A 24,008-nucleotide genomic window follows, 5' to 3' on the forward strand; every position below is an offset into this window, starting at 1 on the left:
TGGGCATCACTAAAAAAACTATCATTATAAATTCACAATAGGATGATACAAAATGAGTGAAGAGCAACATACCAATAATTACATCTATAAGAAAACATGCATTCTCAATCTCAATAGGCCACAGGTAACTCTATTACTGTAATAAATGGGTCATGAAAGTAAAAGGAAAGGCTGTGAGACAGGGATGAAAGCTGTAAGGAACATTTTTCTATCAATTTCATTTATTTAACTTACTCCCTTACAGTGGCATTGAAAACAGCTGCCATTCCTTTTTAAAATATTCTTTCATCTCTTGGATTCTCTAGCAAAAGACACTATTAATTTTTATAATACACCTGTAGCTGCTTCTTCACAGTTTGTTTTACAAATGCCTTTTACCCAACTTGTAAATTTTAATGTTCTGAAGAGTTTGGCCCACAGCCTTACTCATTTTCTTCTTCCTGACTTTACACAGCATGCCAACAGCTATCTGTAGTTCAGCTCTCTCGTCACTCATTTATTCCACTGCTTCCTAGAAATCTCCACCAGGATGTGTCACAGTAATTCTCTAACTTTCCAAATCCAAGGCTGAATCCCACTAGACCATTCTGCCAATCTTTATTTCAGTAAATCCATCTAATGATTCGTGCCAGAAACTTCAGAGTTCTCCATGCCTCTTCTCTACAATGCCTGCTGTGTTCAACACACCACTACATCCTGTTTACCTATAAAATATACTTCAAATAGGTCTTCTTACCCCTTCATTGGCTACCCTCTTGCTTTAACCACCACCACCACCACTCAGCTGTACTACTTCGCTAGGTTCCATGCTTCTATTCTTACTCTCCCTCAATGAATATTTCAACTGCAACCAGATTGAGTTTTCAAAAATACATACATGTCACTTTCCCCCTTTACGCCCTTCACTGGATCTCCACCACACAATTCAAAAGGCTTCGGCATGGCCTTTAAGGCACTCATCTATAAAGGAATGCTGCTTTAGGGCATCTGGTTGGCCCAGTTGGTACAGCATACAACTCTTGATCTTGGGGTTGTGAGCTCGAGCCCCATACTGAGTGTAGAGCTTACTTTAAAAAAAAAAAAAAAAAAAAAAAGGAAAATGCTCCTTATCTTGAGCCACTTGGGCCCTCATTCCTTATGACCACACAATGGCCTTCCTTTAGCTCCTTGAAAGAGCCAAGCCCTTTCCCATTTCCGGGCCTTCATACATATTGTCACTTATACCTGGAACATTCTCCCTTCCAGTCTTTGACTGGCCAACTTCTATTCATCCTTTAGATGTTGACTTAAACATCACTTCTTCCTAGGTGGACTCCAAAATCCTCAATTACATTAGGTCTCCCTGTTATACTCATTTTTTTCCTCACTGCATTTGTTAAAATTTATTTATGTATATATATATATATATATATATATATATATATATATATATGTATATACACACACACACACACACATATATACATACATATAATTTATATATATATCAAAATTCATATATGATCTCAGGCAGCAGGTAAAGGAGGAGATGAAGGGAAAATAATTCTGAAAGAGTCCATGAGAAGATTTGCGAGATGACAGTTGAGGGAACAGTGAGAATGGAAACATTTGAGAGCCACTGGATTTGTATGTAAGAGGCATCTGTAAGGCCTCCCCATAATTTGAATTAGCCTTCCTTGGAAAGACAACATGAGCAAAGAAAAGAGTCTCTTCTATTTTTGGCAGTTCATGAAACTCATAAATCTACAAAATAAGGCTTTAGAAATAAAACCAAGCTTAATGCCTGAGAAATACCATAATTACAAAGAACTGAGACTCAGTTTGACCAATCTGAATGGGTTTGCCATATAAAAAGCTAATTATATTTTTGATCAGTTTCTTAACAAAATGGCAGAAGGGCATCTCAAAATCCTGTGCATTTTCAGATTGTCCCACTGAATGTATAGCTGTTTTAGTAATTAATTTTTTAAAACTTTAGATATTATAGAGATGACTTGACACTTTACACATGTATCACCATTAAGCAATTTAAGTACAAAAGACTGCTAGTGCTTCCTTAGCATTTAAAAAAAAGTTTCATTATAGCCTTTATCTTTTTGGTTCTACTCAAATCACCAACTTTGTTAACTAAAAACACCAAGCTAACATACTAAATATATGAAATGACATACTAAAAAAATTTAATTTCTTCTTTTAGAAAGAGCAGAAACATTTCACAAGAGTTTACTAATGTTAAGGGGGGGAAAAGTGATTTAAAGTTTTAAATTTTACAGCTTATATAAATTGTACATAACATTTTTCTCATGTTCAGTCCCATGCTATTTGATTTTCTCATACTATTGTATAAAATTTTTATATATTGTAGAATCCTAAAAATCTTGTATCTATAATTTTATAAGCTGACTGAGGCACAACTCAAGTAATCACCAACTCAAAATAAGTAGCAAATAAAGCTTTTCATCAATAAAAGACTTTTGTCTTTAAAAGTACGAAATCCAACTTAGGTTTGGTCAACTGTGACACGGCCTTAGATTTAAGTTGACTTTTCCACTTTCCGTCTCAGGGAAACCTCCAAGACCCAGGGGTCTCATAAGGCCTTGAAGCCTGGATAGCCCAAGTTTCCCTATGTCTGTAGTTTGCCAAGACTCTTAGGTCCAGGTGCACGAGTGAATACATTCCTGAATCAGGATATTATTATCAACACTGCCTGTGAGACACAGGCAATTTCAAAGCTATAGTGAAATGTAAAACAACTTTTAATACCTATCCTTGTCAAAAGAGGATCATTTTATATTACCAAAGTTACTAATAGTTTTTTTTTTTAAAATCTTTCTCTATTTGCAACGTAAGGTATTTTCTGCCACAAGTTGAAGGCAACAGGTTCCTTTCTTACCTACAGGATAAAGTAATTCTAAGGATGAAAGAAAACTAAATAAGCAAGGCTATTAGAGACCTATGGCACAAAACTGGATATGACGTTATTTTTTTTTTTCTTTTTCTTTACAAGGCTATACTTCTTCTTTGGGTTCTATGTAAAATAAGGAATGAATGGAAAGACTGATTTTTTCCCCCTTTTTTTCACTCTTAAGGCAAAAAGAGAAGAATAACAGATTAATGACATTCTTACTCATTTAGCAATGGAAAATAGACCAAGAATTCAGGGACATCCACAACACCTTCCAAGTTGAAGTCATATTTGCAGCCAAATAAAGGATAATCTCCTTTCTTCTGAAATTTCACAGTATATATCTCATTTCCAAATGATTCTGTTTCTGAAACTTCAAGGCGTCTTCTGTTAAAGGTTATCCCCAAAACAAAATAAAAAGATTAAAGTTGTTATTAGCTTAGACTTATTTTGATCAGATTATGCATATGAAAAAAACTACCGGATTTTTAATTGGATTTCAGCTACTCTTAAGAAGCAATAAAGTAAAAGATAATGAACAATTTGACTCATAAAATTAGGCTAGAAATTGGTTTCACCACTCATGACTCCTGGGTAAGTCTTTGTTTATCTGATCCGGAGTTTGTCTAGCACTATAACCTCTGGCTGGATATAGCATCAGTCTCCAATTTATACATAAAAATGTTTTAAAGATCCATCTGTATATCTATCTTTTGACCTTAGATGTTGAGTATCTACTCAAATACATTACCAAAGTGCTCAGCCCTTATCACAGATCATGAGATTGACCCCTGGTAGGGCTCTCCTTCTCTCTCTCTGCCCCTCCCTGTTTGTGCACACATTCTCTCTCTCTCTCTCCCCCTCTCAAAATAAATAAACTTAAGGGAAAAAAAAACTTAACTCTGAGTAGCTTATAAGCCATGTATCAAAAGTACTTACATCAGTTCAAAGCTATTGGGAGTGGTACCAATAAAATAGCCTCCAGGGTTCAGTCTCTCACAAGCATTTCTGAGCATCATGTCAGCCTGCTCATAGGACTCAAATGAGTAGTGACAGACAAACTGACAACTGCAGATATCAAAACACATTTCTGGGTCACGAAATTTGTCAATTAGAAGTTCCTGAAACAAATTAAAAATTAAAACAGGTCAACAGGGCACCTGGGTGGCTCAATTGGCTAAGCATCTGACTTAGTCTTACGGTTCGTGAGTTCAAGCCCCGTGTTGGGCTCTGTGCTGACAGCTCAGAGCCTAGAGCCTGCTTCGGATTCTATGTCTCCCTCTCTCTCCCTGCCCTTACCCTGCTCACACTCTGTTTCTGTCTCTCAAAAAGTGAATAAACATTAAAAAAATATATATTAAAAAATAAATAAAATACAATGGGTCAAGATTTTGAAGTTAACTGCAACATAAAAAATTTTTAGTAACATAATTTGTAGAATTGGGGTCCTTTTTTTTTTAAATTTTTTTAATGTTTATTTTTTATTTTTGAGACAGAAACAGAGCATGAGCAGGGGAGGGGCAGAGAGAGAAGGGAGACACAGAATCCGAAACAGGCTCCAGGCTCTGAGCTGCCAGCCCAGAGCCCAATGGGGGGCTCGAACTCACCAACCGTGAGATCATGACCCAAGGTGAAGTTGGTCGCTTAACGACTGAGCCACCCAGGCATCCCAGAATTAGGGTCCTTAAAACAAAAGTAGACATGCCCCTCCCAACCACCTATCTTTTCTCTCATTATGTATAATAAGGCCCACAATAAAACGATCTTTTCCTTCAATAAAGTAATTAAAAACTAGGGATTCTGAAATCATGTTTAAAAACTTATCAACCAAGTATGACATTTAAAAGAGTTGATGCTTTTATCTGGTTTACTTAAAAGCTAAAGTAAAATGATGTTGAACAGTAACTTTAACAGTATGTTTAAAAAACATAAAGCTGGACTTTGGGATACTTTATAAACATGCAGCAGTGTTTTTAAAGGTTTCTGACATTCTAGCAGTATACTACCACTATTCCACTTCACTTTCACAACTGCAAACAAAACGTATAGGATTAAAGATAGCTATAATAGTTTAAGGAGCAAATGAGTCAGACAAAGCATTAAAGGTCAAGGTGAGACTTTCACTATTCAAGTGCCACTGTAGTTCTTAAACTTCATAGCTGTTAGGAAATTCAGAAACATGTGGAAGGTGGAAAGCACCAAACTCTGATATGCTGGGAAACTACCCTAATAAATTATACTGTAAACAAAACATAAGTTCAGTTGTTTTTCAAAATACCGGAAAATAAATCTTGTCTGAATGGAAAAGCAACAAGTGATTTCAAGAGTTCAAATTATTAAAAGCAAAAAGTTCCTAGAAATACTCAGTGGGTCATTTAAGAAAATTTACCATTAATAGAATTTCCAGTTGAAACTGAAAATGCATGTCTTGAGATTTTTAATGTTTCAAAGCACATTTTAAAAGAATGAACTGATTTTTAAAACACATCATTTATCCAAAGGAAAAATATAAAACATAAATTGACAAGGGTACCTAGTTGAGCATCTGACTCTTTATTTTGGCTCAGGTCATAATCACAAGGTCGCGGGATGGAGCCCTGCACTGGGCCTTGTGCTGACAGCATGCAGCCTGCCTGGGACTGACTTTCTTTCTTTCTTTTTTTCTTTCTCTCTTTCTTTCCTTCCTTTCCCTTTCTTTCTCTCTCTCTCCACCTCTGCCACTACCCCCACCTCTAAAAATAAATACATAAAATAAATAGACAAATTAAAAAAATTCTGTACCTTTGAACAATCAGCAGTTATAAATTCTGCGTTGAAAATATATTCATTGTCACGACAACGATTTTTCATGTCCTCATACCGCTGCTGACACTGTTTGACAGAAACATCAGCGATATCTGCAAGGCAGAAAGGGACAGACATTAGTAACTGGCAAAGACCTACAGAAATAAAATGTAAATGCAAAGATGGAACAAATCTACACATTAATCCAAACTGAACCTTAGTAAAAGCAAGGAGGCTCTATTTTCTTCAAAACAAAAGAAAGTCTCTGTTCAAATGCAAATATCCTATTACTTTTTAAAAGGATTAAAAGCTTTCTCAATAGATACTGACAACAGAAACATCCCGTCATTATTTTTAAATGCTTATTCCAAGTTAAAAGTAGAAAATTTAGACTCCAATTTGAATTATAAAACCTAAACTACGTGCCCAGCTCAGAAAATATCAAGTTTGCTTTTTTTAATAGAATGTTATTTGCTTTTTCCATGCTGAGATTTGCACTGATGGTGCAAAAGCAATGAAAAGTAAAATGCTGGCACCTTATCATGAATACAAGGTAGCAGCACCAAATGGTACACGTAATACTTAGTATCTTCTTCACCACTACAAACTAGCATGGACAAAAAAACCCCAAAACCTAATTTCATTTAAGAATGCTCTTGATAAAGCTCAGCTCTTTTTCAATATTCTGTGTGATGAAATGGAAAGTAACAGAATATCTGTGCTACCTAACAAAGTTTGAACAGGACCAGTGTGACTGTGTTGTGAGCTGTACTGGACACTTTTTTCATAGAAAATTGTTTTCACTTGAAAGAACCAGTGACAGATAAACCGGTTATTTAGACTTGGTGATCTGGCAGACATTTTTTGAAAATGAACAAAGTGAACCTCCACTGCAAGGAAAACAAAGGACAGTATTTGTTACCCATGATAAAACTTGAGATTTCAAGTGAAAATTACAATCTGAAACACTTCTATCTACCACCACAGGCTGGGTATCTTCCCAATACTTAAACTTTTCTGATTGATGGTAACATTAAAAAAAATGTGATTTCTTGATGTCAACATTTAGAAGATCTGCATAACTTTAGTGAACATTATTTTCCAAATATTACAAAATCTTACAGGGAAAAGATCCATTCAAAGCGCAAGACAGACCAATGGATTTAAATGTAACAATATAAAAAGTTCATTGATACAGATTCAGATGCCACATTATAACTATCTGTAAGGAACTACTATCTCTTGAGTTTTTTTTTTTAATTTTTTTTTTTTAACGTTTTTATTTATTTTTGAGACAGAGAGAGACGGAGCATCAACAGGGGAGGGTCAGAGAGAGGGAGACACAGAATCTGAAACAGGCTCCAGGCTCTGAGCTGGCAGCACAGAGCCCGACGCAGGGCTCGAACTCACGGACTGCGAGATCGTGACCTGAGCTGAAGTCAGATGCTTAACCGGCTGAGCCACCCAGGTGCCCCTATCTGTTGAGTTTTGATATAATATCAAAGATGAATATGCTCAATTATCTGAAAAGTGTTAAAATACTCCTTCACTACAACTATTCATCAAATAAAATAACACATCAAAACACAATGCAGAAACAGGTATGAAAATCTAGTTGTCTCCTATTTTTCTATACTCTAAAGGGATTTGGAAAAATATTTTTAAAGACTAAAATATTTTTAGTCTTGTCACTAAACTTTATTTTTTATTGATGAAAAATATTCTTTAAATTCTGTTTTAATTTCTATAATCAATAGATATCGGCACATACACAAAAGTCTTCTCATCCTCAATCTTAAAAATAAAGGTGTATGGCACTCATAAAACCAAAAATTTGGGAAGTGTCAAAATAGGTAACTTTATATAGATGGTGCTGTACATTTCATTGCACTGGAAGAACATAACATCTGCTTGTCCTACTTCAGTGTTAAGACTGACCAGTGGGTTCAGGAGCTTGATTCATTCAGTTATTAAATTCCTATCAACTTTTCACCTAATAGATTTAGCAACTTCTATGATTGTTGCTTAGATCTATTATTTCATTGAGGGTGGAAAATAGTGATTTTCATCATTCCTCCTGCATTTATTCATTAGGAGTTTTTAGTTAAGAGGAATTTTCTTTGTCAACCATTTGGTTACTTTGAAATACAGTTCACATAAGGTAAGGAAGATACATACTCAGCCCCCACCCCTTAATTTATGAATTTCAGAATGATGAGTAAGTTTCCTATAGCAACCTCGAAGGGTGAATACTGAGGGTTTGGGGGGGGGGGTTTCCTCTTTATTTGATGTTTCAATCTACTGTAATCACTATTCTTTTTGATGATGAAATTGTCCTATCTTTGGCCAGTGGAAGTCTTTTCATGTTTGTGTTTTAGACATGACTCTTTGATTACTTCCTTCCTTTTAGGGAGGACAAGTTATACCAGGCTCATTAACTATACTGCATAATACCATCAATAAAGTCTCATAATTCATTTTTAAAAAACACCCATCTCACACACAGCCTCAGATATCTTCTTATAAGATATCATATCACATAAGATGTATTATGTGATAATGAGATCCTGCTTATTTTCCATTTACCTGACTGATCACGAATTATTCTTCCCCACACCATTATTTACCTTACCTGTACAAACTAGCTTATTAATTCTTCCCTTTTTCCACTTGAGCAAATCTCCACCTTTGCCACATCCCAGGTCCAAAACAGTGATATCACGTTTTTTTTTCTGTCGTACCTTTTCTAAAAATTCCCCTAAAAGAAATAAGTCATAAAAAATGATCTTTCCTCCATTTTTACTACAGCATCAACTGCAACCCCTAAAAACCTACTAACTTCTGCCTGACATTTACTATAAACTATTAAACATTCATTTATATAATTCATAACTTTTGGTAAACATTTCAAAATATGACTAAGAGTTAGTTAAGTTCATCCTCTAGCATTAAAGATAAAAGAGTATGTGTCTGGTATTTTAGAAAATTAAGAAGGTTACTGTTAGAATTTGATTCAACACTGAATAGCAGACATTTTAAATTCTAATTAATACAAGAAAATCCAACACTTGCTCATGATAAGGAAAAAACCTACTCGTAATTTTTATAGTTTTCTCTTTCCGAAAGCTAAATGTTTAGCTTATAATACACCTACGTAAATCAAAGTAATTATGGGGTCATAGAGTGCTTGATTTTCAAAAAAGGTGTCAGGCTTACCACCAAAACAAATATAACAAATATAAGTCCAAAAATTATACATACCTCTTAATTTTACTATGAGTTCTTTTTTTAAAATTTTTTTTAAACGTTTTAATTTACTTTTGAGAGAGAAAGAGAGAGAGACAGGGTGCAAGCGGAGGAGAGACAGAGGGAGACACAGAATCTGAAGCAGGTTCCAGGCTTCAAGCTGTCAGCACAGAGCCCAACACAGGGCTCGAACTCACGAACTGTGAGGTGATGACCTGAGCTGAAGTCGGACACTTAACCAATTGAGCCACCCCAGTGCCCCAGTATCATCAGAATTCTTAAACCACTCTAAAAAATCTTTCATCCCAATCTACCAAATCACATTAATAACCAACAAATAGTATCAGTATGGTCCAATGTATCAATAGCCAAATGGTTCAAATATCAGTTAAAGGCCTATTAATATTCTTAAAAAACTGAAGTATTCAGCAATTCAAAAACCTGATACAATGCTGAATCCTAGATCTACTCTTCTTGTCCTTATTATTCTGAATTTAACAGTTCCTATTTCATGTGTGTACTACTGTGACTGCTAAAATACTCTGTGTAAATATTTCTGCCTTTCACTGTCCATAGGATGTTAAAGTAACTTTGACAGAAGCACAGTGTTCTATATTTAATTTTCTCCTAGAAAACTTAAATAGCATAATAAATAAATGACAAAGAATGGGTGTTTGAAAAGAGAAAGGAAAAAGCCAGAGACAGAACTTGGCACAGACCACACTGTTGCAAAAGAATCAGAAAGACAGGTGCAGATAGCAAAGCACCCAATGTGAGAGTTGCTGAAGGAAGAAAGAATAGCATGAATATGCAGGGAGAAAAAATTTGTTAAATCTGACTTATGACTTTTTGAAAATGACCTGTTTCCCTGATTATAAAAATAATACAACGATGTAAAAAATACAGATGAACTTAAAAATATTTATTCAATGAATAAATACAAGAACAAATGACACATCAGAAAAAATACCCAAGAAGCTATCTATGTTACTGATGATGATGAGGAATGGAAAAGAAAAACTGAAAAGAAATGAGAATTAGGGTTCAAAGATTACCTTAAAAGTATAGACTAAAAATGCCATAATACTAACCTTAAAAAGGGGGGTGGGGTGGGGAGGAATTGGGAGGCAACATTTAATTACCCTAGCTGAAAACTAGCAGAGACAAATAAGTCATATTTCTGTAATAAAATGAGTATGAAAAACAAAAGTGAGATAGAAAATATTAATATGTGTTCAAAATAATGAGCCTAGTTCCCACTCCTAATAACTATTCAGAATGAATAAGGTATCTTTAAAAATTAGTAAATTACTAGGATGCGTTGCTGACTCGGTCAGTAAAGCATGTGACTTTTGACCTAAGGGTTGTGAGTTCAAGCCCCACATTGGATTTAGAGATTACTAAAACAATAAAATCTTTAAAATAAGTAAAATAAAAATTAGTAAATTATCATCAAAACTACTAAAAAGTCTCCATAATTACTTCATTCTTTCCAGTGTCATCACAAAAGCATTCTCACTTTTCCTGAGGCTGGCTTTTAAATAAATAAAAAAAAACACCAAAATCTTACTGTGAAAAACTTCAAAACACACTGGCTTTTAAAAATTCTCTAAACTCACCTAAGAATCTACTTAATATGTTAAATATATAGAGCAATAAATATGTTCTGAATCATATTTCTCCAATGATTTGCATTTTAATTTTTTTTAATGTTTTTTTTTATTTTGAGAGAGCATGCACGTGAGCAGGGGAGGGGCAGAAAGACAGAGAGAGAGAATCCCAAGCAGGTGTAGAGCTGGATCCCATGAACTTCGAGATTACGACTGCAGCCAAAATCAAGAGTCGGACACTTAACCGACTGAGCCACCCAGGCACCCCACATTTTAATTTTAAAGATGAGTTTCCATAAACAAAATGCTGGCTGGCTCCAAAAAGTTGGATGTCTTTATCAAGCCTCAAAGTAAACTTTACTTTTCCCCAGACACTGTATAAGTTCAATAAAAAATTACCACATATGTGGTGATACCACCATCTTTACCAACTCATTAAAGGCCTAGAGATGAAAAATCATGACAATGCCCATTTTCTTGACTTAATAGAATGCTTAATCCAACAATGAGTCACTGCCCCAAAACTATTAGAGTAACATAGAATAATTACTTAATAGCACTAGGTAACCTTAATTCTTAGTATAAAAGGAGCATACTGCCTTTTGAAAGCCTGGTTAACTTATGAACTTAGTATCAATTAAACACTCAGCAATATCTTATTTACTCCAAAAGTAAGTATGAAAAAAATGTATCTTAAAGGCCTAGTTTTCATTTTTGCTCTAATTTTACCAAGGTTGGATAATTAAATGAATAGGAATGAAAGACCAAGTAGTTTAATGTATAACCATTTGGAAAGGAAAAAAAAAAACAAAAACCGAGACATAAGCTAAAATAAAAAATTCCAAACTATAAATAAAAAATCAATCATATATACCAATGAGGACGCTTTTCATCCAATTATTAAAGTTTCTGAGGTAAAAAATACGACTTTGGCTACGCTTCTCCAAACCAACTTCCTGAAGTTCATTGTAGTGGGCAGCCACTGCTGAACTGTGTCCCTCTTCTAAGTTCTGAAAATAAGAGAATGGAATAAAATTAAGGATCAGAACATGGCAAAAATAAGCCTTAAAAGAGCATCTGACCTATATAAGGATAAAATACTAATAAAATTGGTAAACTTCAAAAAGCAATGACATTGACCACATAATCCTACTAATTATAATCATATGTAAGATTTGTTCTCCCCTGTTTCCTGTATTTAAAAACATCTCTTGGTTTAAAATTTTCATCTTGATCTTTCATCTGTATAATTTTGGTGTCAATGTCAATGTCTTAATAAAACCAGTACTCTTCCAGAGTTCTGATTTATTCAATTCAATAAATGTCCATCAGTGGATGGGGTTCCTATAAGAGAATAAAATAGGAATAAGTTATATTATCCTAAAACTCACATAAGCATTAAATAATACAAAGGAATTAGAACTCAATAAGCTGTATTCATGTCAATGGTTTTGTTTTTGTGGTTTTTTTTTTTTTTTCTCTTCATCTAACTCCAAAGTTTCAGTTTGTGCTCCTTACCTGATACTAAGCATTTTGCAAAAATGCTATGGTAGGTAAAGGGCTTCAAATTCCCACATTTCCCCGTTCAAACAAAGTGCTTCATCTTTTACCTATCTTACATATCAGGTTTAAGATTTCCACTTGAAAAAAAGGTTCTGCTGCTAATAAAGTTTGAAAACTGTGGTTATAATACAAGCTCCCCTCTGTTAATAAGAATTCACACTCCACCAACGACAAATGCCTGGCCTATCTGACACCTTACTTTTCAAGACTGATGGCAGAATTTTTACTCATTCACTGAAGTACTCTTTCTATTCAAATCCAGATTCTGCCTCAGATTCCTTCATAATATGGTATTCCCAGATGAAAATAACTTGCTGTTCCTTGTTCTAGAATATCCATGCTAAATATCAGCCTTAAAATTGCATGTACTACACCAATGAGAAGTTAGAAACAATATCATTTAAAGAATCGCATTAAGAAAGGAATGTAGGGGTGCCTGGGTGGCTCAGTCGGTTGAGCGTCCGACTTCAGCTCAGGTCATGATCTCACAATCCGTGGGTTCAAGCCCCGCGTTGGGCTCTGTGCTGACAGCTCAGAGCCTGGAGCCTGCTTCAGATTCTGTGTCTCCCTCTCTCTCTGCCCCCTCCCCTGCTCATGCTTTGTCTCTCTCTATCTCAAAAATAAATAAACACATTAAAAAGAAATGTTTTTAAAGAAAGGAATGTAAAGCTGGGTGTAATACTGAAATTTATCATCTTAAGTCATAACCTCTACTGTTTAGAACACAAGAAAGTGATGAATACCTAACAAAAAAGGAAAAAAAATGTATCAACTGGTTTTTTAAAACACTGAGAAGAAGCAAACTATAAAAACTGGTTTTCAAGTTTCTAGTCAAATAAGAGTTCTTAAATAACAAAAATTACCTCAATTAGAAGTTTCATCTAAATAAAATCAACTAAATTACAGAGTTAAAAACCTACTCTATCTTTTAAGACATTATCTATTACAAATAGATAAAAAATAATTACAAACTTATATTCTTAAGGTTTAAGATTATGTAAAAAACAGTATTATCTCACAGCTGTTCCACTTTCCAATGTGACATATTCCATTATGAGTAAAAGAAAACACATTCAACATACTTTTTGCTTTTCAGGAATATCCTCAAGTTCTATTTTTCTCTTTTTCTGTGTGCCATCTCCAGTAGAAGGTTCATCTTTTGGAAAATCATCAGTTTCCATTCTTCTTTTCCTTGAAATGCCTTCATCATCACCAGAACTTTTTTCCTCTGGAACAATTTCAGCATCAAGTTTTCTTTTCTTGGTTGGAGTGTCTTCCCCACAACTAGAACTTTCCTTTACAATATCATCTTCAAATTCCATTTTTCTCTTTTTTGGTGTGTCTACGTGTCCACAGATCGGAGCCTTTTCAGAGGGCCCAGTCCCAGGAGAGGTTGTGTTTTCATTAATACTGAATGAAGACTCTGTTTCCGAATCTGTTGATGCTTTTGCCTCTTCAAGGGAGATCTTTTCACACTCTGCTTTTACAGAATTTTCCATTTTTGATTACTTAGATGGTAAAACTTCATGAACTAACACTGGAATGGCAAAAGTTTGATATTACTCGTAAACATCAAGGCTGAAACTTTAAAACAATTTTAACCAGAAGCTAGCCATTTAATCTCAGTTATCAACTACGAGTTAAAAAAATCTCATTATAGAGAGAATATTGAAAATATTAACTAGTCTATATTACAAATGAATCTCTGAATATGCTAATATGCAAGTACTAACTATAATCCCCAAACACTTTATACAATCTTATCCATAAAAGTCATTACTGCCATTGAAACTGACAAATGAAGTGGGGGTATTATACAAGCACTAATTTCATTTCTACTCTGATCTTTACTTTATAGCCTTGGTTCCCAAATTGTGAGCTGGACACTATAGCAAACTTGTACAGGTACAGCAGGGTATTTTAAAATTTTAAGGGAAACCATGATATCTGACATCTGGAAGATATCACAAATACAGCTTCAAATAGACGTTTCAAATGAATAGACTGCACTACATTCCTTTCAATGACATCAGAACTTTGTGAAGCTGAGGTTGTGGTGGTACCACAGGAAATCAATGTGAATCAGGAAATGAAGTTGGCAATGTCAAATCTGACTTCAAAGCTTGAGAGTACCTAACAGGTGTATACATCCCATTAGTAATCCTTCATGGTTAACTAAGAAAAATAATCAGAGATATTAAGGGCACCAAGAACAGGAGAAGTCTGGGAACCTACAGTTAACTTCTGAAATCCTTATTTCACAATGGGTGTCAGAATTGGAAAGGAAAGACAGTATAAATAGCTTTGGACAAGAAGTTTCATGACCCAGCCTGCAACTTAATGACTATTAAGTCCGTTTCAAATGTTCACAGACCGATGTGTAAAATGGAAAGGGGACAGAAATAAGTGAACTATAGGACAGAAATTTATTTTTTTTTGAGGGTTTTTTTAATGTTTATTTATTTTTGAGAGAGAGAGAAAGAGAGACAGAGTGTGAGCAGGGGAGGGGCAGAGACAGAGACACAGAATCTAAAGCAGGCTCCAGGCTCTGAGTTGTTAGCACAGAGCCACACTCGGGGCTGAAACCCATGAGCAGTGAGATCATGACCTGAGCCAAAGTCAGACACTTAACCGACTGAGCCACCCAGGCGCCCCTGGGACAGAAATTTATTGAGTCATTTGACAATTTCACTATACTCCTACTACAAGGATCTCAATAAGGCACTATTTGGTTAGTCTTCAAGAAGCTTACAGCCTAAATACCACTTTTAAAATGTCAGGCTGTATTATTCAAACCAAATGGATAAGGGAGAGCAACAGTCAAAAAATCCATGAAATTCAGCAAATTCAGAACCTGAAAATTATGAAGAAGGGGGAAAAGGTCTTTTGAGTAAAGAAATAGAGTAAGAAATGAGGTTGCTTAAGGGAATAGGTAAAAACAAGTCACTATAAACCAGGAAAAGTTTCAAGGGATATTAGCTTTCAATAACCAAGGGGTAGGTAACAAAATACCAAGACGTGCCAAACTAGGAAGAACTGAATCAAAGAAAAAAAAAAAAAATCACCCAGAAATGTAATTTTCAGAATAACCACTTAAAATCATTATGTAGCAATACTGGCCACAAAATTATCAAACGCCTATCTTTTCCACCCTGCCACTTTAAAGGAAACAAAAATTGGTTTAAATTCCAATAAACCAATGTGATTTAACATCGCTGGCTGCAATCAGCGCCTAAAATTAGTATTAGGAGTAAGAGTGGATTGTATTTTATAGGCAACTCTATATCTACGAAAGGGATGTAAAAAAAAAAAAATCGAATAGGTCAGAATACACAAGATAAAATTTCAAAGAACCGCAGAGGTGGGTAAGGTAAGAGTAGAAACTGAGCATCAAAGTGCAATCATGAATAAACTCCAAACTAAAGAAAGCTGCCCCTCAGAATACTCAAGGAAGGAGCTTAGGGTACTGAGTAAACTGACATAGAGATGGAAGTTTATTAAATATCCAAATAGGCATTTCGACCTGGCTTTCCAGTCACACCTCTGAGGCAGGCCATGTCTTCGTCATTTCAGTTTCCCAAAGAACGACCGAGTAGGGCGCGAGGGCCACCAGGCTTAACCTCAAGCAGGTAAGTGTTCCGCCCCGACCCGCCAGCTAGATGGGGGTCAACTCGGGGGCCTAGGAGGACGCAACAGAGGCGAGAAGGGAAATCTTCAGATAAGTTCACCCTCTTCCGTCATTGGCGCGGCCTAGCTCTTACTAAACCTCGGGTCCGTATTTCCAAACCGCCGCTCATTACAGACGCTTCTTAGGATCTGACAATCCCTCCCCAACCCGCCTTCTCGGCACCACTGAGGTGCGGCCTGAGGCTCCAATTCTGGCTTCTCCAGATCCCGGCTCGCTCGGTCTGGAGAAGCAACAGAGCCCGCCAACTCCTACAAGTACTGCCCACTTAGCTCCTGGCTAAGTGCACAATAAATCCCTCGCTACTAGTACTGAAGGAACAGGGCTAACGCGAAGCGAGCGCGTGTCAAGAGTTGGAGTCCTCCTTCAAGAGCGAAGGCAGCAGAGAGGGCCTAAACTCAAAGAAGAGCCAGCGTCCCAGCCGCCACACTCACCTACACATCCATCCACGATTCTGTTTGCGGAAGCGACCGTCGGCGCCACGCGTTGTTGTTACGCCATTTCCGGGGAGTGGACGGATCACGTGACGTCGCTCTCCGCGGAGAGTGGAGCGTCGTACGACCTTTGCGCCGGAACTACGAGTCCCGTCGTGCAGCGCGTGGGGGTCAGCTGTGGGACGCGCGGAGCTGCTCGGGCAGTGGCGAGCACGTTGTTAGTGGGCGCGGCTGGCGGGCCCCGAGGGGGCGCGGCGGGGCGGGAGCGGCGAGAGTCTGCCTGACCCGGGTGGGTTCCGGCATCTTGACCCACGTTTGGTCAGGTCACTTTCCTGAGTGACACCGCCGTGGCGTCAGAGGAGCTGTCTTTCGGCCTGTGCGGCGGGAAACGCGGTGGCCTCAACGTCCTAAGAGGTAGCCCGGGCCCAAGACCTGAAAGGAACTGCGGGAGGGGTCGAGAGGGCACCTTCAACTCGGTGCATGTTAGGGAAAAGACCTGGGACGTGACTCCAACACCAGCCCGGCGCCCACCGCTCCTCGGGCCGTGCCGGGAAACCGTCTGCAGGGCCGGGGTCCTGCACATTCTCCTGCCCACAAGCCCTGGCGGCCGAAAGAGATCACCCCCGCCCTTCTCTGTTAGGCCCCTGGCTCGGCAAATCCGGTTTGGGGATAGTTTTTCAGCTTTGTGCTTTTGTTAACCCTTTGCCCTCTGTTCTTCCCTTCGTCAGAAGACGGCTGAGGGAGGGGCCTGGGAGCCGCCGCTCTTGGAGTTACTTTAAAAATGAGCAACGTCTTAGGGACTGGCAGGTCATTCCCTACCGCTGTATTTGGGAAGACCTGCCATACCTCCCGCTGAGGAGGCCATTCTCATCTGTCAGATTCTGGAGCGGGGGCAGCCCATCCCTATTCTTGAGAAACATTGTGGTATTATTCTGTGTTGGTTGGACTTTGGTATGGGATAGTTGGGGGAGAAAACTCACTTTGGCCATCCCCTCACGCTTCCACTGGAGAGCCCAAGGCACCCACTGTACTGAAACTTGGGATTTCCATAGTTCAGGTCTTTCAACCAGGGACTTAGGGTCAAAACTGTATCTGTGAACTAAAGTTACTGATGGCGTGCACATTTTAACGTTGTGCCTCAGCACTCCCATCTTAGGGGTATAAAAACGTGATTAGATTTACAGTTCATCTTGAATTCTTTACTAAAATTGATCCCTTTAAAAGCAACTTTGAAAACGTATTTTACTGGCCTGCCTTTTCAGTAGGTAGTTACACTGAGACTTTGCATTGGGGGTGGCAACATTTGCAGCATGTACTTTCCAATCCAGTCACTTGTAAATTGTGGGCATTAACCTTTTTTGAGGTTGTTGACCCTCTATAAACTTTGGACCAAGAATGAGGCCTATTTTTAACAAATGAGAATGAGCCTTCAATTTCAGATGACTGTGCTTGTATTTTTAATTGTATGGAGTGAGCTGTTCTGAGAATTAACTTCAGTTCCTGAATGTTGAGAACTGCAAAGGTATAGGTCCGAGGGATTGAATGTACTATGTACATATCCATGCATTAAAACTAGGCGATCGGGGCGCCTGGGTGGCGCAGTCGGTTAAGCGTCTGACTTCAGCCAGGTCACGATCTCGCGGTCCGTGAGTTTGAGCCCCGCGTCCGGCTCTGGGCTGATGGCTCAGAGCCTGGAGCCTGTTTCCGATTCTGTGTCTCCCTCTCTCTCTGCCCCTCCCCCGTTCATGCTCTGTCTCTCTCTGTCTCAAAAATAAATAAAACATTAAAAAAAAAAATTTAAAACTAGGCGATCATATGGCCATATTTACTGGTTCTGATGCTAAAATTTCTTGAGATAATTGCTGTTGTAATTTTAGGGAAAATGAATCTAATTTTGACTTTTTAAGAAATTTTTTCATTAGATTAAAAACCTCTTAAATATGTGTGCATGCAAACTCCACCATGAATTGATGTCATGCATGAGATATATAGAGATCACATTTTGTAAATTTTATAAAACTTAACTGAAAGTCAGTAAATTGAGAATAGAGGAAGAACGCTTGAATGTAGTTGTGGAAGGAGTGAATGGCCCAGACAAAAATGTCTTAAAAGTTACTATTGTTGTTATTTTCCCCCATTATTGCCTGAGTAATGTCTGATTTTCTGAAATTTGAATTAATAATAGCAAATATTTTGGTATTTTCTGTGTGCCAGAGTAAGTGCTTTACATATTTGAACTCATTTAATTCTTACATAATCCAGTGGGGTAGTTGCTATGATTTATATTATTTTTTTATTTTTTTTATAGATGAGGGTTAAGTAACTTGGCCAAGGTCATGAAGCTAGGAAGTAATAAACTAGGATTTGGACCCAGGCAAGCTGGTTCCAGAGACCAGAAGCTGTGCTAACAATGAAACCCTGCCTGCTAGAAGGCCAGGCTCAGAACTAGAACTTGGCTGGCACATAATGGATTTTCAGAAAATTTCTTGATTCTTCCCAATGCTTGGGTTATTATATTCAGAGAGAAAATAACTCGATAAAGACATTACTTGCTAAAATGTGAGCTCCCAACAAGGCAAGGATCATCATTTTGTTCAGTGATTTAACCTAAGTGCCTTGAACAGTGCCTGGCATACTTGGGTGATGATTGAATGAGTGAATTACCAAGAAAAGTTTTGTAAAAATCCTTTTTTTTTTTTAAAGGACATACAAGATTTATTTCAATTCATTTATAAGATTTCTTTATGCACTGTTTTGATTATTTGGCTCATTAGTCATCCAGCCTGCTTTGGATTTCTCCTGGTTTGGATTATACTTTTGTCAGTGAAAGGAAATGGACTAGTAACTTGCAAGTTTTCTGGTCAAAGTAAAGGTAAGCAACAGATTCAGTAGATACCATCCCTCTTTTTAAGTTATTAGTTTCCAAAATGACAGCTCTCAGAAGTATAATTTTAAATTTTTTTTTTCAACGTTTATTTATTTTTGGGACAGAGAGAGACAGATCATGAACGGGGGAGGGGCAGAGAGAGAGGGAGACACAGAATCGGAAACAGGCTCCAGGCTCTGAGCCATCAGCCCAGAGCCTGACGCGGGGCTCGAACTCACGGACCGCGAGATCGTGACCTGGCTGAAGTCGGACGCCCAACCGACTGCGCCACCCAGGCGCCCCAGAAGTATAATTTTAAAGTGTGATTTCTGTTGTGTAGTTGAAGATCACATTTTTGAAACATAAAAAAATTTTAAATGTTGATACAATCTTATAGCTTCCTAAAGATGATGGTATTCTTTGAGGTGGGAGAGAATTGGTTTATGGAAGTTTTGTTTCTCCAGTCTTGGAGGAAGGACTGTTCCTCCAGTACACTTGCCAAAGCGTTCCTGCTGAAATTTTACTGCATTTTTGGAGCACATAAGATACTCTTGTTCAAAAGATTTTTGGTATAGTTGAAAGTAAGATTTGGTTGAAAAATGTAAGTTTATTATGTGTGATGTTAATTTTATATGTCAACTTGACTAGGCTATACCACCTAGTTATTTAATCGAGCACTAATCTGTGTGTTATTATGATGGTATTTTAAAGATCTGGTTAACATCTGCAATCAATTTACTTTAAGTAAAGGAGATTACCCTCAATAATGTGGATGGGCCTCATCCAATCAATTGAAGACCTGACTTTTTTTTTAACGTTTATTTATTTTTGAGAGAAGAAAGAGAGAGAGAGAGAGAGAGGGAAAATGAGTGGGGGAGGGGTAGAGAGAGAGGGAGACACAGAATCTGAAGCAGGCTGCAGGCTCTAAGCTATCAGCACAGAGCCTGACACGGTGCCTGAACCCACAAACCATGAGATCATGACCTGAGCTGAAGTCGGACACTTAACCGACTGAGCCACCGAGGCACCCCGAAGACCTGAATTTTAAACTGAAGTGTCTCAAGGAGAAAAAATTCTTCCTCAAGACTACAGCATTGATTTCTGCCAATTTCCAACCTGCCAATCTACCCAACACATTTTAGAGTTGCTAGCCCCCACAATTTTGTGAACCAATCTTAAAATAAATATTTATGTATTTAGATAAATAATAATAGAATTCTAATAGAAATGTCTATCTAAATACAGATAAATCTAAAGATAGATAGCTAGAGATGTATGTATAAATTTTTTCTCTTGGTTCTGTATCTCTGGAGAAACTTGCCTGATTCAAATTTTGGTGCTGAGAGTGGTTCTAGAGAAGCAGATTCTTGAAGATGAGTTTTCTGAATTGGTTATGATGTTCCTGGAATGACATTTCTAATCTAATTAGATTTAAAGGCACTAATAAGTGAAAAGGGCACTGATAGCCCATAGTGTGATGTGACAACAGAAATATGCAAAACCCAGAACATCACCATCCTTTGCAAGTATTTATACAAGATAAGGATGGGATGATCACATATTTGATGACTTAAAACATTTTTGTCAAATTAACAAGTACAATGAGACTGGTTGCTGACTGCTGGCTACTAACTGTGCTGGGGAAAGGGAAAAGAAAAGGATGAACTCAGGTCTTCAGATTCCCAGCTCAAACTCTACATAAATAACCTGAAATTTTTTATATCTGCCTTAAAGAAACTTATCTCCTGTAATTGCAGAGCTGAGATTGCTGAAAACCAAACCCAAAGTCTCATCTTGCAAAGTGGCTGAATTACAATGTATAGCAGAGTATCTGCTATTAAAATGAGGGCATTGATTGAGAAGGAATGTAATCCTTAAATTTGGAATGGGGTACTGAACACCTAATTTTAATCCATTGTCTTTGCCGTAGAAGCAGTCCTTCCACTCCTCTTTGAAGAATTTAACCTTGCTTTGTGGGAAGTCCCTATAATGGTACCTTCCCTGAAGTAATTGCCTTGCAAGACAACTGATTCTCCTCAGGAACTACCCCTACCACCCTTCTTTGTTTCTAGACCTATAAGTAGACTCCCAAGTCCCTGCAGGCCCTCAAGGGGAAGCTACAAAGTGTGTCCCAGAACGAGGTGTGCTGCACTCTAAAAACCACATGATTTATTTTGACGTATACATGTAGAAATCTGGGGGATTTTTGTGGGAATGGATATTAAAGGTGGGGGATAATGGTGGAAGGAACATAAAGTTGGACAAGGCCAAATTTATTGATAATAGGGACCACTAAGCAAAGATTCTGGATTCACTGTTGTAGCCTTAGGGGTTTGGTTGGTTGGCTGAAGCATGGACAAAAGGTGACCCCCCCCCCCCCAATGAAGTTAAAATACCAGACCTGCCTTGCTATATTACAGAGAAATGGATCCAGAGACCTAGGGAGATTGGAATGGTAAGGTGTCTTAATCATGTAAGAACAACTCACCCGCTCTGGGAGGGTCTAGAGGAGATACCTTTCACCATGAAAGTGAGAAATAAATTGGTGAGGAGAACCCCAGCATCTATGAAGAACTGTGGGATTGCTCCTCTCTGTGGGTCAAGAATTCTAGCAGAAACTGCTGCCAATGAACTAGGGATCCTTAAATACAGTGAGGATAATTGGAAATTGGGCAGATATTACAGAGAGACCTATTTTCTTTCTTTTAAAAAATTTTTTTTTAATGTTTATTTTTGAGAGAGAGAGCACACGCACGAACAGGGGAGGGGCAGAGAGAGAGGGAGACCAGAATCCAAAGCAGGCTCCAGGCTCCGAGCTGTCAGCACAGAGCCTGATGTGGGGCTCGAACTCACCGTGAGATCATGACCTGAGCTGAAGTCGGACGCTCAACTGACTGAGCCACCCAGGTGCCCTGAGAGACCTATTTTCTTAATGGCATATCTATATGTTGAAGGAAAGAAGCCAGAGGAGATGGCGGTTGAAGTACATAGGAAGGAGAATAGCAGTAAAAAAAATATAAAGAAAATGTGGTTGAGTGGAGTCCTGGAAAAGACAGGAAGAGGTTAGATTTGGAACATGGTGGAGAGCTGAGATAGTTCCTTTTCTGAGGAAGTTAATGGATTCTGAGTTGGGTGTTGATGTAGTTAACTTTAAAAGGGGGAAGGCTGAAGTTGAGAAAATTCATTCCTAATAACTTTGGCTTGTTTTTAAAGGGAAGGTGGGATAGTTTTGTCTTTCTTGTGGGACCATTAGGTAGTAAACACAATAAATAAGTAAATTATATAGGATGTTAGAAGGTAAGTGCTGTGAGAAAAGAAACAAATAGAGCAAGATAAGGAAGATTGGGACGTTGTGAAGGAGGGGAAGATTGGAAGTGGTGTTGCAATTTTAAATAGGATGGTTAGACTTCATTAAGTGGATACCATTTGAAAAGAGTCTTGTACTGGTGCGCCTGGGTGGCCCAGTTGGTTAAGCATCTGACTCAGGTCATCATCTCACAGTTTGTGAATTTAAGCACCTGGCTCTGCACTGACAGTGTGGATCCTGCTTGGGATTCATTCTCTCTCTCTCTCTCTCTCTCTCTCTCTCTCTCTCTCGCCCTCTCCTTTTGCCCCTCCCTGCTTGTGTGCAAGCAGGTTTTGTCTCTCAAAAATAAGTAAACATTAAAAAAAGAAAGAATGACTTGTAGAAGTGAAGGAATTAGCCATGCAGACATCTGGAGAAAGACTATTCCAAGCAGAATACTCTTGGTATTCTACAATACCAATGCAAAATTCCTACAATACTCTTTTTAACGTGTTGGAAGAGCTGTAAGGGTGGCCACCGTGGCTGGAGCAGAGTGAGAAGACAGAGTGGGTGATGCATTCAGAGAGGGAAAGGAAGGAGATTATGTGAGGCAAAAGTACTTATGCCCTTATTGTAAGAGAAATTGTAGAATTTTAATTTAATAGGAGAGATGATTGTATCTTTTCTATGTTATGAGGCTGAAAATAAAGTATAAGAGGCTTGAAGAGATTGGGAAAGGTGTGGAATGGTCACTGAGAGGAAAGGGAAAGGGAAGCTGATTGGATCAGGAACCATTGTGGATTGTCACACAACATTCAGAGCCTTTCTCTGAGATCAGGTAATTTACCCTCAGTGTATGCTGGTCCTAATCTACTCAGTTGCGTGATTTATGTTAGTGCTCAGCTATTGAGATGTAGTTGTAGGAAGAACAGATAGTTGGACTAGTTCCAGATTAGATTTTGTGGGCTGGTATTACAGATTGACAGAGTAGTAATTCAAGTAATGCACTATAGAATTGAAGCTGGATAAAGACTTCTGAGTGAAACCTGGAGGAGCTGTTTACATTTGAAAGAAAAAAAGGAGGTAGGGTGGGGTAAGGCCTTGGAACTAGAATCCAGAAGGTAAGGGAGTGAAGGCTCAAAGTAGAGGCTGCAGAGAGTGGGATAGTGTAGTTTCAGGATTTCAGTTGTGGGGCAATATCAGATAATTTCAAGGTGGAATGCATTGCTAAAGAAGCTGGGATTTTGCATGGGTCGTCCAAATGGAGTAATGGTAAAAGTTTAGATGAAGGAAGAATACAAACTTGATTTGGCTGGATTGACAGATGAGAAGGTAAAGAAGGAAAACTAGAACTAATTATTGTTACAACATGCTAAATGCTAGATGCTTAACATACTGTATCTCATTTCATTGTCATAAATACCATATGATAAAAATGTAATTAACCCCATTTTAGGGATAAGGAAAAAAACTAAGTAAAGTAATGCCAGAAAAGTTGGAACTCAGATCTTTCTGATTGCAAAGCCTACTTTTTTCCCATTGCAATGGGATAACACCTGCCAGCCCATAAAAGAAGGGAGTAGAAGTGGAACCATGTGGATTCTGGACCAGTGTTAGGATTACAGATCA

The 24,008-nt window shown here is 37.8% G+C and overlaps 2 protein-coding genes across 7 annotated transcripts in view; one reads left to right on the forward strand and one right to left on the reverse strand.

The window, feature by feature from the left end:
- Window positions 1-16,310, reverse strand: part of RNMT (RNA guanine-7 methyltransferase) — a 35,707-nt gene extending 19,397 nt beyond the window's left edge. The window contains exons 1-7 of the mRNA XM_045459342.1: window positions 16,228-16,310; window positions 13,191-13,645; window positions 11,420-11,555; window positions 8,322-8,447; window positions 5,687-5,802; window positions 3,845-4,026; window positions 3,128-3,292 (exon numbers count right to left, since the gene is read on the reverse strand). Coding sequence (XP_045315298.1) covers window positions 3,128-3,292; window positions 3,845-4,026; window positions 5,687-5,802; window positions 8,322-8,447; window positions 11,420-11,555; window positions 13,191-13,607 — 1,142 coding nt within the window. The 5' untranslated portion in view covers window positions 13,608-13,645; window positions 16,228-16,310. The remainder of the gene's footprint in view (window positions 1-3,127; window positions 3,293-3,844; window positions 4,027-5,686; window positions 5,803-8,321; window positions 8,448-11,419; window positions 11,556-13,190; window positions 13,646-16,227) is intronic.
- Window positions 16,311-16,377: 67 nt separating this feature from the next.
- The window catches only part of FAM210A (family with sequence similarity 210 member A), a 28,835-nt gene continuing 21,204 nt past the window's right edge, over window positions 16,378-24,008 (forward strand). Inside the window, exons 1-3 of one of the 6 annotated variants that reach the window (XM_045459343.1) lie at window positions 16,451-16,641; window positions 19,002-19,099; window positions 21,024-21,099. The gene's annotated coding sequence lies outside the window, so the exon portion shown is untranslated. Of the gene's footprint in view, window positions 16,642-19,001; window positions 19,100-21,023; window positions 21,100-21,951; window positions 22,001-24,008 lie in introns of those variants that run through there. The other 5 variants (XM_045459348.1, XM_045459346.1, XM_045459349.1 and 2 more) reach the window with 5 other exon arrangements.

The sequence above is a fragment of the Leopardus geoffroyi genome, chromosome D3, assembly GCF_018350155.1.
Source record: "Leopardus geoffroyi isolate Oge1 chromosome D3, O.geoffroyi_Oge1_pat1.0, whole genome shotgun sequence".
Classification (NCBI taxonomy): Eukaryota; Metazoa; Chordata; class Mammalia; order Carnivora; family Felidae; genus Leopardus; species Leopardus geoffroyi.